Below are 18,720 nucleotides of genomic sequence, written 5' to 3'. Positions count from 1 at the left end.
GTCACAAAGAGGATCTTTGCTTAAACATGTAGCCTTAACATGTCGGAAGTGATTTTTTTTCTTTTACTCCTTCCATGTGCCATTGCGAGAAACTCCAAAAAGCTTTAGAAGAACAGCGCCCTCCTCCTGTTTTGTGCTGTAAAGCAATCCAGCAGATTTCCCTCCAAGTCCGGCCTGGTGGCACACAATGAAAAGCGCAGTCTTGTTTTTTTTTGTGGCTAATAATAATTTATTGATGTTAAAATGCTACACGCAGCAACTCTACACATGCATTCTCTCTATCTCACACACACACACACTCACATACTGCTGAGCTTTTCGGGTGTTTACAAAGAGGAAGTGAGTTGGACAGTGTGTGGTTGGAGGTTTGGGCCAGTTAGTATCGGGGCTCGGAAACCAGCTTCAAACATAGCAGACACACATACATAAAAGCCAGAGCGATGGACCACAAACATCCACCCATCTCACTCTTTATAAGAAGATATCACAATATATCATATTCTCTGAAGCATTCAAATGACCAAAAATAGGTTTGCGTATAAAATCCAGCAATAAAATATGTGCAGCAGAGCAGTAAAATATACAATTAGAGGAGAGAACATTTAAGAAATACTGAGAATTGCCCTTCTTTTGACTCAACTTCCCTGTTTCAGTCTTGTCCCTTCGAGACTTCTCCTCTAAGAAAGCAATAGGGAAATGAACACTGGTGCAAAAAAAACCCACATCACATTCTCTCGAAACCTAAGCAGGGCAAGATACGCAACATTCAAAATATTAAAAAGGTATCGGAAAAGAAAACGTCTCTTTGTTTTTCTCTCGTCGAGTCACTTCTTCAGGCCAATGGTCTCGTATGTGTCCGTGGTGTGAGGAGTCAAACCCTGAGAGAGATGAAGATCACACACCGATAAATGGAAATTATAACTTTATTTGTACTGCATATATATATTTGTATAGCACACAAATCTATAACACAACAATCAGCAATAAAAAAGGAAAGACTCCATAGCTTGTTAACATCAACACAGAAAAAAAATCAGAAACCAAATTAACAACACTACTACAGCACAATGACAGCAAATATCATATATATTATGAATAATTAATGTGGTTTCTGAATTTGCCCACTTCTGCCCCTTCTCTCTTTCTCTCTCTCCATCACATCATTCACAACATCAGCTACTCACCATATAGATGCCCTCTTCAGCCTTCTGCCAGGGATATAAAATAACAGAATTAGCTACAAAGTAATTGTAAAAAAAAAAAAATGTCTTCGTGGTCTGATAGGCTTTCTGTCTATTCTGGGACTCGGTCATAACGGGATGTGTGAGTGAATGCATTGCATATAGACTCTGTATCAAGAGGAAGCGTAAGAAAGACGAGCTCTACAAGACTTAAAGTTAATGTGGGCTGGAAAGACCCACACTCCAGGAGTACTGTAATTTGTCTGTGTGTGTGTGTGTGTGTGTGTGTGTGTGTGTGTGTGTGTGTGTGTGTGTGTGTCTGTGTGTGTGTGTGTGTGTGTGTGTATCATGGGACAGATTGGAGTTTTAGTTATACAAACATTTCTCAGAGAGGGAGCTACTCTGGAGGCATGCAAAAACGTATTGGTTGAGTTAAACCAATAAACTAGCCACAATGGATCACTAATGTGATCTCATAAAATTTCATGAGATGAGCACGAACTCTGAAACGCAGACTACGTGTTGTGGACAGAAATTATGTCAAGATTACATTCCTCCACCACAAATTGGATGACATGACAATAGCACTAATTGGACACCTCTAACGGTTAAGTTTAGGCAAGCAAAACAACTGGTTAAGGTTACAGTTAAGGTTTTGGTTAAGGTTAGGCAACTAAAACAATTGAGGTTAGGGAAAGGCTTTGGTCATGTCATGGTTAAATAAGAAAAACTTTAGCTAAACATTAAACCTTCACTCACAGTAGGAATCTTCTTGTGTGAGCTGGTAATCAAACCCAGGTCATCTGAGTTGAGGGCAAATGCTTAAGCCCATTGACCATCCCAATACCCGTATTTTCCATTGCATTATTTTGATGTCAGACTACTTCCCGTTTCTACTCGTCTACTTCACGTAACCCTTTCATGACTTTCCTTGCAATTTCAGGTGATCCAGTCAGCTGGAGGGTTAACTCAACCACTGAGATTATTTCTGCCACCAAAGCTGCTCTGCCTCCAAGAAATGTTTGTAATAACTCCAATTTGTTCTGTGCGTGCATACATCTTTCTTTGTCTGAGTATTTGTGTTTCTCTGCATGCATTATACAACATGTCTTTTATTGGTCATGTGTGTGTGTGTGTGTGTGTGTGTGTGTGTGTGTGTGTGTGTGTGTGTGTGTGTGTATGTTCTTACCGCCTTTGGCTTTTCTGTTCCAGTTTGGGCCTCCTTAGCATTACAGATCTGTAAGTGAGAGAGGAACAGTTAGAAAACCTATATGCATCACCATGTGTAGTCATTTTTAGTAGTAGTAGTAGTAGTAGTAGTAGTAGTAGTAGTAGTAGTATTTGTATAATACTTTTCCAAACACAGTTAAAAACTTCACAAAGGAATAAACAGGTGTTAACAGCCTAGTAGTTTCTGTTTCATATACATACTGACAGAAAAATGTCTTTGGATGGCCACAATATATTGATAGATCTGTCAAGATTCTCTCTCCTCTGTACGTTGATGGTCAGAAGTCTTAATTCATTTTATTCACTTAATTTATTCTTAATTTATTTTACTGAATTTTTATTTTTTCCATTCCCAGTTTTTATCTTAGTTCAAGCTAACTACAGTAGAAACACACCTACTCTTCTACTCCTCTCACAAACACACAGGGAGCTTATAGGAGAAGATGATGACGACCGAGTACTGTCCACAATTCAGATCAGCTAAATCTGTCAGTATTACTGAGAAATATGTCGATATACTGTATGACAACGTGAATAAGTGAAATTCTCAGAATTATGTATTTTTACAGCTTCTTTACTTTTTTATTACCTTTTTTAATCTTTGCTATGCTTTATTATGCTGACAACACCCCATTTTACACCTGGGCATTAATGATGTATCTGATTGTTTTTTTTATGATAGCTTTGTAGGAACAGAAAAATGAACACAATAAATAGCTGCTTCCACACGACAAGCCCCTACCACAACCATCCAAAAACTGACAAACTGAATTTTTGTCTAGACTAGAAACTAGAAACTCCATCTTCTTTCTAGGCCTCTAATTTATGTCTTTTCTCGGCCAGTTTCCACTTTGAGATACAAAAAAAACATATGCAAAAATGAGTTCTTGTCCATTTCTAGCTTTACACCATGCATACCTTGAGTCTGCAGTAGAGCGCTGTCAGGATGATCCCGTACAGAAACAGAATACCGTCCAGCACGTAACAGATCTGAGGCTCTGCAAGAGCAGCTGAGGAAACACAGGGGAACATTTTGTTAGGAGCCAAACCACACTGTCTAATAATAGCACTTCTAAATATGTCGTTAATGTAGTGATAACCATCTAATAAATGTAGGTGTCGTAAAACAGGCTCTTGGCACTGGAGTCAGCAAAAACCATTTATCTCTAGGCCCTTCTTGCCTACACTCTCTTATACAATTATTGTATTATTGTATCCTGTAATTTATCCACGTTTTTGTCTGTTCTTTGCTTTTAGGGCAATGCACAAAGCCAAAGGTTTTATGACATTAACCTATATCATGACCATGTCTGTTTTCAATGACATTAGTGTGATTTCATTGGCATTTGCAAGTGGTTTTCTTCATTTCAGATTGTGAAACCAACAGCAAAAGCAGCCATTACATATGCTTTGAAACCACAGTCTACAAAGTAAACTTAAAGCATAATCTTGAATAGTAGTTACACAGTCTTCAAAATGTTGGTGATAGTATACAATTAAATGGAAATATCAGATAAAGAATAGGGGAGAATGGGGTAAGATTAGCCACTATCTACAATTTGTGCTATTATGTGTTAAATTTGTATTTATTTTATTTTTTTAAATATTATTTTATTTTAGTTTCCATATAGACACAAAACATGACATATCATACATTTATCATAAACAAAACAACCTAACAAATTTTAAAAAATGTGTATTTATTTCAAACAATAATTGCTTTGTATATTCAAGGCTGTTGGGAAATGGAAATAAAAGCTTTCTACATGCAATACAGTTTTAAAAGTATGCCACAAAAGTTGGTGTCAGTGTTTTCCTAATGGTGAATATCTCATTTTGGAATGAAACACATTTGTTCTTCTATAACATTCTTATAACTTGACAACAAATCATGGTGATTATTCCTCCTATTTTTAAAACTTGGCTCAACATGACTTGTCAACACACTGCGCCAGGACTAGTGGCACATATTACCCCATAACTATTATTTTGAACAAACTTCACACAGCAAATCAGGCCCACAGTTATGCTGTTTGTGGCCTCATATTGAACTATATAAAGCTTTCAACTATTAGATAATAAAGCCTCAAACGTTTCCAAGCTACTTCTATTTAGATACAAGAATCAAGACATCTTTACAATGACGAAATCCCTTCACCACTTTCTCCATGCGCTCTCCTCCATCACATGTTCAGAGAAATTAATTACCCTTCCTAAATCTGATCACATGATTAATTTTGTGTACAGTTGCCTCGATACAAGGGGTGGCTCTTACCCACAAGCTCAATTTACCCCATTCTACCCTATACAGAATAGAGAATGGGTGCCAATTTACTTCTCCTTTTCTTACATGATTATCAGTGTGGTCGAAGTTGAAAATTTTGATTAGAAACCATCTCTACTTGCTTCCTCATATTCTTGGGTAGATGTGGTTAAGTGGGTGATATCTCATTATACCTCAGTGCTGAAACCAGGTTTGTGTTGATTACATTAAACATAAGAGAGCAGGAAAGTTCCAGGGAAATTCCTGCACAACGGATTCGTAGGAAGAGCAAACGATAACGCAAATCAGTGGATCATATCTTTTAAATCGTGTGTAGCCTTCTTGGCCACTGAATATCATTCCCATATTTTGAAGATATACACATAATCAGAGCCGTTAATGGACTTATTTGGAGGGACAAATAGAGTCAAAGAGTACGTCAAAACATATCAAAGGCAGACTACAATCTTATCTAAAACTGCAAAAAAGTTTTTATATCGTTACACTCGTTTGTTTAATATTAAGGTTAAGAAACTTTTAGTTGCCTCATTAATCCAGTGCCACTCCGACTATGCCTGCTCTGCATGGTATAGTGGACTATCCCAACAGCTTAAAAACAAAATGCAGGTAGCGCAGAATAATGTTATCAGATACATGCTCAATGCTCCTCCCAGGACACATATAGGACCTGTAGAAATGAAGGAAGTTGGATTATTACCTGTTGAAGATCGAGTTAAACAACTGAAACTTAACCATATGTTTGATATAATTCACAAGGGCCCCAGAATATATGAACTGTCAAATTGGTTTGAAGCCAACATAATTGTAACACAAGAGCAAGCATTATGTCATGCAGTGTTCCTCGTGTTAAAGGTAAAATAGCAAGAAGCTCATTTTTCTATACTGGGATCTCCTTATGGAACAACCTGCCCCTGCATATTAAACAAAGCCAAACAAAGGCAATTTTTAAAACAAAAGTTAAGGCGGCTTTGTGGGGAGTGTTGATGGGTCACTTTTAAGGGAGGGAGTTTGAACCATGGGCAAGCAAGGGGGACTAGTAAGTTTATCCTGTAATTTTGTTTGTTTCCATCAAATTGTTTGTTTCCATGTATTGTGTTTGTTTGTTTCCATCGAGGACCACTTTGGAAATAAGTGTTTTTAGTAATGCTTTTAAGTGCTAGCCTCTGGGATTTTGTGTCATGATACTCCTTTGAGTTGTTGTGCTTTTAAATTCCTAATAAAAAAAAAATATATATATATATATATATATCTTCAAAAATGTTTCCTTTTCAGTTCTACATGTTGAAATGTGGTGCGCTATCTACAGGACCATCTCCTTTGGTTTCCGCATCTCATATCTGACATGGGCTCAAAGGAAATGGCAAACACTGAGTAAACCTCCTAAAATAGCAAATAGTATGATGTCGATGCTTGACTAATAGCTCTCTGCGTGTCCTAACATATTACCCAATATGCACCCGCTCATTTGAAATGTATTCCATACTGAGAACTGTGCGCTAACAATGCAGAACTCCTGACGCACTCGCATTTTGCAACTTGAGACTTAATTTCTTTTCCTTTTTTTGTGATTTAAAAATAAATAAGACAAGTGCACACGTGTTTCTCACTCCTCCTTCAGCTATAATCACGCTGTATGCCATGTTGCAATAGTGATGGATGTAGAGTGATTTGTGTAGTCTACTGTCTACATGTAGTGATATGTACAGTTCAATGGATTTGGGGGTGTAAGAGAAGGCTAATTGAAGGAGATATATACAATTACAACCACTGCTTTCTAAATCTAACACTGGTTGGTACAGAGAGTGGGTGTAGGAAACGTCATGGGAATTCTGAAACCTTGAGATATTTTCAATTCTAAAATTCAAAACACTAGTGAATTGACTCTGCCTTGGCCTTTTACACCATTTACACCACTTCAGTGGCTTCTTGGCCTTCTCTTAGACCCACAATATTCATTGACCTTTCTACTGTTAAAAATACATGTCCATGTTTGTGTATGTCTAATATCTAGGCTCATCCAGAAAGTAGAATTGATTTATCTCATCTTGGAAGTGCTTTGCCCTAACTTTTGAGAATGCTCAAACGTCACCTCAGCTGATATTTGAAACCAATCCAGAATCTGTGTCTTTTGTCCATGTCGATGTGTGTGTGCAGTCAGATAGGGCAGTTAATAACGTTGCTGTGTAAACCAGCGTCTATGCCACTTCTCATAAATGCAGCAAGTACATAGCCGACAGGGTCAGCTTCTCCTTTCACAGGAACTGTTATGTGGTGACTTCATTACTGCGACCTACGCTTACAGTGAAATAGGCACAGATGTTAGCAAATCTCACTGCTCTAAATAGACGCACACAGCCAGCAAACATCAAGTATCAGTATTTTCATTTTTGTCTTGGTTCTTTTGATGACCTCTACATGGCAAACAGGCCTTAAATGTTTAAGATTTTGTAATGTTTATGGGTTGCAGGATACAAGAAATGTCATTTTAAAAGTAGAAGTCAGTTTACCATAACTCCAAGAAACCAGTTGAAATGGTTTAATTGTTTGGAAATCAAGTTTATCAAATCAAAAACCCCTTATGTTTCTCCTAGTCACCCTGGTTAACCATATCTCAAACATATCGCAACTAGATGACTTTTCCAAACTTCTTATTCAGTTTTTTCCATTAACATATACTAAACTTGTTCCTATATACGAATATAAAGAAATTCTCATCAGTCTCAGATCATCACCTCATAAGGTGTGTAAACCCAAACCCAAACCCTAACCCTCCCAAGGCCCAGAGCAATAGAGAAACCTAAAGGTAGAAGTCACTACTCACAGACACTTCCAAAACTCATCCATAGAGGAACAGCCGAGAGTAACGGGCTTCTGCCCCACATGGCCGCGGTAATGGAAAACTCGACACACGGATGACAGACTAGTGGGCTTATCCGGCGGGCGGCGGACTGCAGCGCAGGGCGAGAAAGACGATTTGTGGGCGGCTTGCCTCTGAGCTCTGGTGAAGATTCGAGTATTGCATACCCTCAGAGTCAGAGGGGAAGTTGTGGTCTGAGCTCTCGGTCCATTTGTGTCAGATCTCATCAGACCACTCCCCTTTCAACACCAAGCCAGAGGAAGGACCCACACTATCTAGGCTTTGGTCTTGTCATTTTTAACAGTTGATCTTCTCGCATGTTTTGAGAGAGTTTGAGGAAATGCAGCGTTCAAAATAAGCAGGCAATCTGCATTTACCGTTTCATGAACCCTTCAATTCGGCCTATCAATATCAAACTGTGAAAGAAAACACGTACTACTTTGCAGTTCGGTCATAAAATATTTATTAGGTTTATTTAGGCATTGTACATCAATGATTATGAGCGGAGTCATCTGTCAAAAGCCTCACTACGGTGAATAGGAACAGAACCTGACAAACAGATGGAGGAGAGGATGAGTTCTCTTCTTCAATATGGAACCAATACATTAGCAGCTTCATGTTAACGGTCAACCTCGCCAAACACTATGTCCTGTGTACCTGTCATGAGAAAAGAAAAAGAAAAGATGAATTAAAATACAACTTAATACACATACCAACATTCACATTATCACAACACTTACAGAATAGAGTTTTTTCCCCCCCCCCATTTAGAAGCCGTTTTCTTTAAAAAGACAATGACTTTCAAAGGAGTTGAGCAATAATCAGTTTCTTACCAATAATGGCCACCACATCGGCTAGCATGTGTCCCTTGGCCATTTTATCCAGACCGGCCTAGGAAGAAGAAGCACATTTATTAACATTCAAAATAACAGAAAACCGGTGTTATTCACATTATGTAAAAAGGCCAAGCTCATATAAAAGTTAATATTCATAATTCATGAGGTTATAGCCTAAAGTTCATGCTACAAACTAATCTAATAGTTTGTTTTTGCAACTTTAAAGACATTTAGCCTTGAAGACCAAAATTCAAACGACTACCTTAAACAGCAATTCATGCACCCATGAGCCAGGGTGAGCAGGAAGGAGGAAGGGGAGGGCTTCTGTGTGCTTTTAAAAATGGTTCTATAGTACTTTATAAAATGTGCTTAATTAACTAAAAGTAGCCTTAAGGAGGAGCCGTTAAACGGGCTGAATAATTAATGGCTGGTGTGTTTAATAATTCACGGCGTCTTGTGAAGTTTAAGCTGCGCACCAAGTGAGCGAATCCGGGAGCTTTGATCTTGCAGCGGTAGGGTCTGCTGGAGCCGTCCGAGACCAGATAAACACCGAACTCTCCCTGGAAGCGACACACACACACACACACACACACACACACACACACACACACACACACACACACACACACACACACACACACACACACACACACACACACACACACACACACACACAACAAGCAAGCAGGTTACATAACAACGACAACAAAGTCCCTCAAGGCCTGGAAAAGGCATCCCAATTAAAGGGAATGCGAATTTCAGAAGACTCACACCCACATCTGTGCACTGAGGATCTGCAGAGTCCCGCATTTCAAAAGCAAGTGGGAGTTTTTGTTTGCTAGTTTCAAATGGTAGACTTTATCGACGGCCCGGGAATCTATCTCAGCATCTACACATCATTATACCTATGGGGCCGGTGAAAAGAAAGCAGCAGAAAGGCAAACAATTTCACATATACACTCACCGAGCACTTTATTAGGAACACCATACTAACACTGGGTAGGTATCAGCTTTCAGCTCAGTGTCAACCGGCTACCAAAGTGACATCCGCCTCAAGGTTCGACAGGTTGTGCATTCTGAGATGTTTTTCTGCTCACCACAGTTGTAAAGAGGTTATCTGAGTTACTGTCGCCTTTCTGTCAGCTCCAACCAGTCTGGCCATTCTCCTCTGTTTTTTGCACCATTCTGTGTAACCTCTAGAGACTGTTGTGCGTGAAAATCCCAGGAGATCAGCAGTTTCAGAAATACTCAAACCAGCCCGTCTGGCACCAACAACCATGCCACGGTCAAAGTCACTGAGATCACATTTTTTCCCCATTCTGATGTTTGATGTGAACATGAACTGAAGCTGCTGGCCTGTATCTGCATGATCTTATGCATTGCACTGCTGCCACACGATTGGCTGATAGGATAATTTCATGAATAAGCAGGTGTTCCTAATAAAGTGCTTGGTGAGTGTAATTCAAGAACTTCGAGATGAATGTGAGTTCTATGTATCCTTTCCAAAAATTATACACACGATAAATCACAAATGATTAAGTGGGATGGGTGGCCTCACCTTGGGTGCCTCCACGGCTGTGTATGTGGCCCCAGGTGGGACCTGGTAGCCCTCTGTGTACAGTTTAAAGTGGTGGATCAGAGACTCCATGGACATCTAGCATGGGGAGCACAAAAAAGATGTTTAAAGTGAATGACGTGTTGCACATCTGCCGCTTTATGCACACAAAAATAAGATGTGGTTGTGTCAAAGCATGTTAATTCAAATTTAGGTTACAATTTCATAATGGACAATGAATAACCACTGCTATTTAGACAGTTTTCGTGCAGTTGTCACATTAAATCAGCAGTGAACTCATGCCTTAAGGCTGGACAAACTACAACTTCAAGTTTAATCAGTCTTAAGCGCATTTTACAGGATTGCCCCAATTCTGTAAAGAGGATGGTGAAAAAACGAATTAGCGATATCATACAAAATTTAATTTAACTGCACACATTAAACACAGAAGTGCTAAAACATACTGATAAAGTGCGTGGTAAAAAAAAAAAAATAAGAAAGTCTAATTTTGCTGAATTAGACTGAAAAGAATAAAAGAACAAGAGGGAAACCAAAGTGTGGTGAGGGAGGTTAAAGTATGGGGAGAAGGGAGGGCCAAAAACGTTGCTCTCCCCGTTAGTCTCACCTTCATCTCAGACCTCTTGGGCGGGGCCACCTTGGCGTCGTCCACCTTAATCTCTCCTTCTGGCATCTTGTTGAGCGCCTGGAGCATGATCCTCAGGCACTGCCTCATCTCCTCCACTCTGCACAGATACCTGGACCACACACACACACACACACAGAAAATACCATTAAACTTGATGCTGCCACTGCTATCTGTTAGCGATGCTCCTATAAACCGGCCACCAATCATAATTGGCCGATAGTCATTCTAAATTGGTCATCGGCCGATCACCTTTTCAACTGCCCCATCACATTACAGGCCTACATTTGTTATTTATGCTGATGTGCCATTTGACAGTACAGTCTTTATTGTTTTTTTAATAGAGAAAGGGCCAATCCATTCTTTAAGTGGCTTTGCTGTTTTTAATTTCAGAGAGAGACTTAGTCAATTCATTTCACTCCTGTCTGAACAGAGAGCTTTGAAAGTTTTTGATTATTGTATGTAGCATCATTTCAATTGCTGATCAGATCAGTGAGCCCATCACACCGTTACAAAATCCATAATGGGATTTGGACCTAAAAACCTGATCGGGTGCATCCCTACCATCTGTAGCAGCTTCACTTGAGCAGTAAAAGGAAAATTTACAGTGATTTTAGAGCAGCTAAGGCAGTTTTAGGCATGATGCAACTATTTTTCAAATCAATAATATAGCAATATAGTTCTTTATCAGTGGCTAAACCACGTAGCTGCCAAGCAATAATTCAGTAGCAGTATGAGTAATGATTTTCAGTTTACACATATCTGAATTAACTGATATGTGGTCAAAAGTGTGTTTAACAAGTATTTTATAACAGCTTCGAATGTGACTCATCAGAAATGAGGAACTATCCGTTTTATAAATAAATATGATGATCTGTTAGTTGTGTTTGATTTTAGAAAACTGTAATTTCCTCTGTGAGGCCATTGCAGGATAAAAAACGAGTTACAAATCAACAATCAAGATACACAGTGCACCCAGTGATCTTTCCAACTGCAGGCAGCAGCGAATCATGCTTGAGAAACTGGCTTGATATTCAAACTGATAGGCGGTCTCACCTGTCATAGCAGTCTCCTTTGCTTCCGATGGGGACGTCGAACTCCACCTCGTCGTACTTGTCGTACGGCTGAGACTTCCTCAGGTCCCACTTGATGCCCGACCCTCTCAGCATCACGCCGCTGATGGAGGGACGAGGAGAGAGGCGATAAGTATCAGGGTTCCTACACATTTCTGCTCATCAAACTCCTTGGGACATCACAAAATTTACATCCACAACATTTGTGTCAACAAATGTTCAAATGTTGCTTTTGTTGAGAAGCTTTTGGAATGTCGCTAGTCTTGTTTTGGCTGGTGACAACTGGAAATTTATTTCAGGAAGTTTTTCATTTAAGCTATTAGATCTACCAGCTGAAAAAATTAAACATTGAACAAATTTCCAAGACCTTTCCCACAGTTTTCGGCCATTCACAGTCATTTTTTTGAAGTCCTAGAGAACAAAATGTTTAAATTCCATGACTTCCAGGGAGAGAGCAAGTGAGCAAAAGACAGGAGGGGTGAGATCCTGAGCAGAGGAAAGGGCCTAAAGGTTTTCATCAGTGCGTTACCTGAAGCCGTAGTTGAGGGCCTCTTCAGCAGTAACCACCCCGATGTCCACGGTGCGGTTCTTCCAGATACGGTTGTTGGTCAACATCTGACCAAAGGAAAACCAACAGATTGTAAAATCTACTGATCACATCTACACCACATCCTTGTTTTAAGAACTCAGGGAGATTATAAATAAGAAAGACAACCGCTCACCTCTTCCACCTCATCGATTCTGATGGAGAAATTCTTGCACCACTCATAGATGTCGTCCATCAGACCTAGGGGCATATCCTGCAACAAAGTTAAGATGTATCAGCACTTCTATAATCATCATAGGGTCTATCATCATCATCATCATCATCATCATCACAAGCCTTACAAATACCCTAGCAAGATGTAGTTTCAGCATACATACGTGCTCATTTTCATCACAATCTGACTGATACAGTGATCTACATTCATGCTGCAATTCATATACTGAATGAACGCATAGAACGTCAACCCACAGACGTGAGAACAGCATCACTCAGTCCACTCCCTACCTGGTGAACGCCACCGGGTCTGACGTAAGCGGCGTGCATCCTGGCTCCAGACACTCGCTCATAAAACTCAAACATCTGAGAAGGAAGGACGGTCAGACAGTTAGAGGGCTTCACACCTGACAGTAGTAGATGGTAAAATGATGGTCTGCTGCATGGTTAGTGGCACTCTATCTTGCATTTGGGAATGAGGTATTAACTAAAATGTCTCCGTTCATAATAGAGAGCAAATATCAGATAACCTTTGAGGTAAGAGGAGGTCACTGAACTGGCCTTCTGGCTGAGGGCAAACTAATACTACAAATTGTTTTGACCTGGTTAGGCAGTAAAATGGTGGTGGTCAACGGTATCAGACTGTTACAAAATGTGGCAAAATCTAATCAAGACCTTGTATGTGACTCCAAAGTAAAGAAGGAAGGGAGGGAAGAAGGACAGATCGATTCCCGGGGTGATGTGCATTACAAAACACGAGCACAACAGTGTGCAGCAGCGCTCCTGACCTTCTCTCTCTCCTCGAACATCCAGAAGAAGGGGGTCATGGCACCGATGTCCAGGGCGTGTGTGGTGATGGCCATGATGTGGTTCAGGATGCGAGTCAGCTCTCCGTACAGCACTACAAACACAGCACAGAACACATCCAACCACTGTATTGACTGACGGCTTTAACACAGCTAACATTTCCCTCATATAAAAGGCAATAAAACAATGTGACCACCAGCTGCCCCGCACGGTCCAGAGGTACACATGGCATCCATCACAGCAGACTGGAGCCATTGATTAACAGCCAGCTGTGTGCTTGAATGTGGCAACATTCCAAACACAATTCAAATCAGTAGCATTCATCAAGACTCCTTCAAGCAGCTCAAGTCTACTATTCATTCACAATCACAGCGAGATATGTGTCCACCTTACAGCGTCTGAAATCAACTTTTTGGCTCAGAAATGTGTTGTCATACCTGTTTTCAATGCCCTTTTATGTATAGAATCAGGTACTTGCTTACTTTGATACAAAGGAGCATGGTCATAATTCATCATGAAGCGAACTAATTCAAATTACAAGAGAGCATTTTGAAGCGCTATGTTATCATCACAAAATGTCACCGGCCAGTGACCCTTATTTAGTAATCTGCCAAAGACGAATTTTACCGGCACTTGGCGGGTGTTAATTCGGACAGTGTTATGGGGTATCCGCAGGTTTCAGAAAGCCAGATTTAAGACTTTGAAGACCTTTTTAATGCTACCTGGAATCAAATTTAAAGACTAATTTAACCACCAAAATAAAGAAAAAAAAATTCTATTTCTGGTTCCATCTTGTGTCCCTGTACCTCTGATCCACTGCGCGCGGGGCGGAGCCTGGATGTTGAGCAGCTTCTCCACGGCCAGAGAGTAGGCCTGCTCGTTGCACATCATGGATACGTAGTCCAGGCGGTCAAAGTAGGGCAGAGCCTGAGACGCAAAAGAAAGGGGAAGTGAGGTGCTGTGGTCAAGGGACGTCAGGAGTTATGCAACACACGTCCTTGTCTGACTTTTTTTTTTGTTAACTTTGGTCAATTGAGGCCGAAAGAGTTTCATTTTTGTCTTGAGTTTTTGGGCAGAGTTCTCCCCCGGTTGGCAGGACAAGCCAGCTCATTTAGTATCCATTCTCTACTGAGCAGCAATATGTTGTTGCTCTGAACACAATGCAAATGAGCATTTTGCAATAGGCTGTGCTGCAATTTAAACATGATGTTGACATGTTTCCAGTACAACACCATTATTCAGTTGTGATGCTGGGTTCAAATCCAGGACAGCACCAATGCTTCGTCTAGTTCCAAGCAGATCTCACACTCTCTGATACATACACAAAGGCTAATTTTACCATTATCTCATGGATGTGAGGTAAGGAATAAAGTAATATAGCCATACAGCATTTAAGGACAGTTGTGTAAACGGTTTAATACCTGCAGGTAGGTCTTGTACTCGATGAGTTTCTCGGTGCCGCGGTGCAGCAGGCCGATGTGGGGGTCACATTTCTTGACGGACTCTCCGCTGAGCTCCATCACCAGACGCAGCACGCCGTGAGCCGCGGGGTGCTGGGGGCCAAAGTTGATGGTCAGGTTGGACACCTCCTTATCCGCGGGAGGATCTTTGTCTGCAGGAAGAAAGAAATAATAGAGGGGAGGATTAGGGAAATAAAGGGACTTTGAGTAAAGAGCTGGGTTTACAATGGCATCTGAGGCTTCTTTTACACCGCAGACCTTCATCTTCAATTCCAAATTGCTTCACATATCTGATTTCTGTGGATGACTATTCATATCTATTCTAGGACTTAACTCATATCTGATACTAATATGAACTGACAGCAATATTGAGAAGACAGAGGGGTGTGCAGAGAAACAAAAACAAAAGCCGTCACAGCGGGGTTTTTTCAACACATTTCAGTTAGAGTATGTGCCACTGAGTTTTGACGTGTCTCCCCAAATACTGATCAAGTCGGCCATTTGGCTTTCTTTCCACTGTTGTGTCTCGTTGCCCTTCATTCTAATGCTGGCTCAGCCAAACTGCCATAACAGCTAAAAGTCTGACAAGGGAGTGAGGTGAATGACCTAAGATATATTTATAGTCACTGCAACGCTGACAATTTCCAATTTAAGCGTTCAAATACAAGGCCCATTTTGGTTGCACGCCTCAGGATCTGATTTTGCACCACATATCCATGTGGTCCAGATCAGAATTTTTTAAAAATGCAACTCCATGCATTTTTTTTGCTGTTCACACACTGATTAGGACACATCAGATCTGTGTCACATGCGAGGGAAAAAAAAAAATTCTGAATTGGGACACTCAGCTGCAGTGTGAACGAAGCCTTAGTGCTCATTTTGGGCCCGTTGCTAATCAACAAAGATGACTGTCGTATAAATATGTGTTCAGGCACTCCAGACCAGATCTGGGACAAGCAGGCTGTGACAACAGGGTCTGGTTTGGAACAATGTTTACAATAAAGCTTGATTTGTGTGCAAAGCCACAAAAAGAGTCTGCAGCACCTATAGAGGTTTGCATAGAGGCACATTACATATCCTCAAATCTGTTACCATGAATGCATAGTTTAAGTCGTCAAATGTTTACATACAAGCAAATACTCAAGCATGAAAGACGGTGTGCTGTATAGGATCAAACACATTTGACACACTCCCAAGCACACACAAACTAGGCTTGATTTCTCCACATATCTAGAATGCTTTCACAGATTCCAAGGTAGAGGTCAAGGGAGAACAGAAATCCTTCAACTGGCAGCCTTAAAAACTGTGACTGTGTGCGTGGCTGGTACCATTCCATGGTGGCGGGGACCATTTCTCATTGATGGCGGTGGGATACATCACTGCCCCCGCAAACTGCTCCGTCCACTCCACATCTGGCTGCCATTGCTTCTGCCTGCAAGAACCCACGCAGGGACAGAAGCATTTAAAAACAAGGTGTGTCAATGGGACTTCTGCCTCTCAGTCAATTCATTGATCAAATGATAGATGCGTAGCTAGTATACTAGGGCTAACTCGTTACTCAGCATGTATGCGACAAAAGTAGGTGTCACTCAGGCTAATCACATGTGGCCAAAGAGGCTTTAATCTCATTTTGTCATGACTGGCATTTGGGCAGGGCGCTACACTGTGCCTGCCAACCTGGCCGCTGATAAGCAGATTTGACTGGTGTGGGAAGCAAGAGGAGCGGAGATTTGGGCACTGCTGGTGTAACAGGGTATCTGCAAGTTTTAAAAAAAAAAATGCGAAAGACAATTGACTTGTCTGCTTCACTCCACGCCCTTTTAAAAGCCCCTAACGCTTAATTTAAGACATAAAATGTTATTGTATTGAAGACATATTTAGGCCTTGAGTTCAGCTAATATGATTGAAGATATTCTGAGGCTTTTTCAGGACCTGCAGACACCCTGTTTACTCTGCTATGTTGGTAAAACATTGCGGTTTAGTTCCAAACCTCTTTTTTTTTTTACCTGTTGCTGATTTTATGTAATTTATAATACTTGTGAAATATGACAATCACCTGGAGCTTATAATGGGCCGAGAAGATGCCAGACAGCGTCAAGATGGTAAACACTGTCACACGTTGGGTAACCAGCTACTACTAGCTAACGACTAGACAGCAAGATAACCAACATATCCTGAAATATAAGACCGCTATTTAGACTGTCATAGCTAGCTGGTTTTATGCATGACTTATGAAAACATAACACTTTTGAAATGGGAGAGAAAGTACAAACTGTCCTATATAACTAACGTTATTATGAAGCCTGACAAAGTCGGCTTAATAGCATTATGCTAACGTTAGCCGTGTCGTGTGCATGATATTTCTGTGGTCCGTTAGCTAACAGGGCTTGAAATACAAACAGTCGCATGACGCATCACCGTAATATTTCCACCATCTTACCTGTTTTGCAGGACAGTACACCCGGGGCTCACCAAATTACTATTTAATATCACATTTGTTGAAGGACGTCCTAGTTTAGTAAGCGACCTCAACATTGTGGCCGCCATCTTGGCTGTCAGACAACCTCTGGCCAATGACGTAAAGGGGTTTCTTCTTTTGTGGTTTTAGAAGCGCAGTGTGTGTAAATGTGTTTCTGCCACCTATCGGTGTAAAGTATTATGACAAGTGTATTAGGGATGATGTAGTGGTAAACAAAAGGGAGAATAAAATATATATTAATATAATAATCTAATAATAATAAACTTTATTTGTATAGCAACTCGGGTCGATGATCAACATGTGGCAAACAACCGGCAATAGAAAACATTTTTATTTTCAGTAAAGCATTACTCCTGCTTTTTTCCCCTTAAAAGACCCTATCCTCATCTCACCGACATCAGTTTGATACTACTTATTATGTCTACTATGAATTTACATCATAAAGGAATGTGGGTAAAATTAGTTAAGATGGTTTTACCCTCCATTACACCCCTGCATATAAGCAATATGACACATGTACTTATAATGTAGCTTCCATTCCCCCTGCATTTAGCCTACTAGGTGAAAAGGTGTGCTTGCAAAATAATGATCAGCTCCAGTAAAACCATCCCCCCAAAAGACCACAAAGTTCTCTTTTTATAAAAAACAGTGCTTTTATTTATGTAATACTGTGGAAAAATAATTACATACCATTTTTAAAAAATATTGAAGATAATGAAATTAAAAAATGAGAGTTTGATAATGTTCGTTGTACATCTTTTGAACAGTTTTCTCTGCTACGAAGAACAGTACAATAAGATAAACATTGGATTTTCCTAAATTCAAAGACACAATAATACAGGATACAGTCCTACCAGAGGTATAAAAGTATTGTAACAGGATTGTGAGAGAAATGATATGGACATATACTGAAACGCACACTCGCGCACGTAGACACACACAGACATGCACACACACATACTGTATACACACGGACATGCATACAAGTGGGGCGCTGCATGTATATGCTTCCCATACGCACACAGCCATTCACACATCTATACAAACACACTGTACAAATCGATGTGCGCGCCAACGCCCACACACTCCCTCTTGATCTCTCTCTCTCTCGCACTCGCACACCCACACATACACACGCGCGCAATCACACACCACTATATGTCAATATTGTGGACGAGCCTTCAATGAACCTCTCCATACACATTCTCCTCCGGCCGTTTTGGCAGACTTGACGATGAGGAATGATTAAAAAAAATGGAAATGTACGACACGTTCCCCTATAAGGCCACTCAGTTCTAAACCCAACATCTGGTGTTTTGTCTCTCCGTCCGTCTGCACCAGGCTTCTAGTTTAAGAGTCCAGGCTGCTGAACGCTTCCGATGTCCGTGTCCTGGTTCTGTAAAGCCAACACTCGCCAATAGAAGGAGCTCCGTGGTTTCTACTGCATATAAATGGTCTAAGGTGAAGAACAACATGAACACTTGGCACGAGGTTTTCTTTTATATACTGGTATAACCGCTCCGGTCTGACATCCTTCCCGAATCCGTCGGGAGAA

General features: G+C 40.6%; 2 protein-coding genes across 3 annotated transcripts; both read right to left on the bottom strand.

The window, feature by feature from the left end:
• Positions 1-212: 212 nt before the first annotated feature.
• On the bottom strand, positions 213-7,717 carry fcer1g (Fc epsilon receptor IgFc epsilon receptor Ig). 2 transcript variants are annotated; one of them, XM_078291786.1, is made up of 5 exons: positions 7,517-7,717; positions 3,330-3,421; positions 2,371-2,418; positions 1,185-1,205; positions 213-878 (listed from the first exon to the last, which is right to left on the bottom strand). In XM_078291786.1, exons 1-5 carry the CDS (start codon positions 7,575-7,577, stop codon positions 825-827), a joined length of 276 nt encoding a protein of 91 aa, XP_078147912.1. In that variant the 5' UTR covers positions 7,578-7,717; the 3' UTR covers positions 213-824. The 2 variants fall into 2 exon arrangements, with proteins under 2 accessions (XP_078147912.1, XP_078147911.1); XM_078291785.1 differs by having other exon boundaries at positions 1,185-1,208; positions 7,517-7,716.
• Positions 7,718-7,998: 281 nt separating this feature from the next.
• On the bottom strand, positions 7,999-17,248 carry ndufs2 (NADH:ubiquinone oxidoreductase core subunit S2). The gene is made up of 14 exons (XM_071899122.2): positions 17,127-17,248; positions 16,015-16,118; positions 14,648-14,838; positions 14,033-14,153; positions 13,208-13,320; positions 12,711-12,785; positions 12,382-12,459; positions 12,189-12,274; positions 11,643-11,762; positions 10,569-10,698; positions 9,947-10,042; positions 8,865-8,948; positions 8,386-8,443; positions 7,999-8,209 (listed from the first exon to the last, which is right to left on the bottom strand). The coding sequence occupies exons 1-14, from the start codon at positions 17,231-17,233 to the stop codon at positions 8,172-8,174; spliced, it is 1,401 nt and encodes a 466-aa protein (XP_071755223.1). The 5' UTR covers positions 17,234-17,248; the 3' UTR covers positions 7,999-8,171.
• Positions 17,249-18,720: the final 1,472 nt, after the last annotated feature.

The sequence above is a fragment of the Centroberyx gerrardi genome, chromosome 23 (genome assembly GCF_048128805.1).
Source record: "Centroberyx gerrardi isolate f3 chromosome 23, fCenGer3.hap1.cur.20231027, whole genome shotgun sequence".
Taxonomy (NCBI): Eukaryota; Metazoa; Chordata; class Actinopteri; order Beryciformes; family Berycidae; genus Centroberyx; species Centroberyx gerrardi.
The sequence above is the reverse complement of the archived record's forward strand: the minus strand, read 5'-3'. Positions and strand labels throughout refer to the sequence as shown.

What these genes read in the sequence shown, in the direction of transcription:
- fcer1g (XM_078291785.1), bottom strand. Translation starts at nt 7,577, where the DNA reads ATGTGGGGCAGAAGCCCGTTACTCTCGGCTGTTCCTCTATGGATGAGT. An exon ending in GATGAGTTTTGGAAGTGTCT is followed by an intron (nt 3,422 to 7,516) that starts GTGAGTAGTGAC and finishes GTGTTTCCTCAG; the next exon opens with CTGCTCTTGCAGAGCCTCAG. An exon ending in CTGAAGAGGGCATCTATATG is followed by an intron (nt 879 to 1,184) that starts GTGAGTAGCTGA and finishes CATCTCTCTCAG; the next exon opens with GGTTTGACTCCTCACACCAC.
- ndufs2 (XM_071899122.2), bottom strand. Translation starts at nt 17,233, where the DNA reads ATGGCGGCCACAATGTTGAGGTCGCTTACTAAACTAGGACGTCCTTCA. An exon ending in GTCCCCGCCACCATGGAATG is followed by an intron (nt 14,839 to 16,014) that starts GTACCAGCCACG and finishes TTCTTCCTGCAG; the next exon opens with ACAAAGATCCTCCCGCGGAT. An exon ending in CCAAGAGGTCTGAGATGAAG is followed by an intron (nt 10,043 to 10,568) that starts GTGAGACTAACG and finishes TCCCCATGCTAG; the next exon opens with ATGTCCATGGAGTCTCTGAT.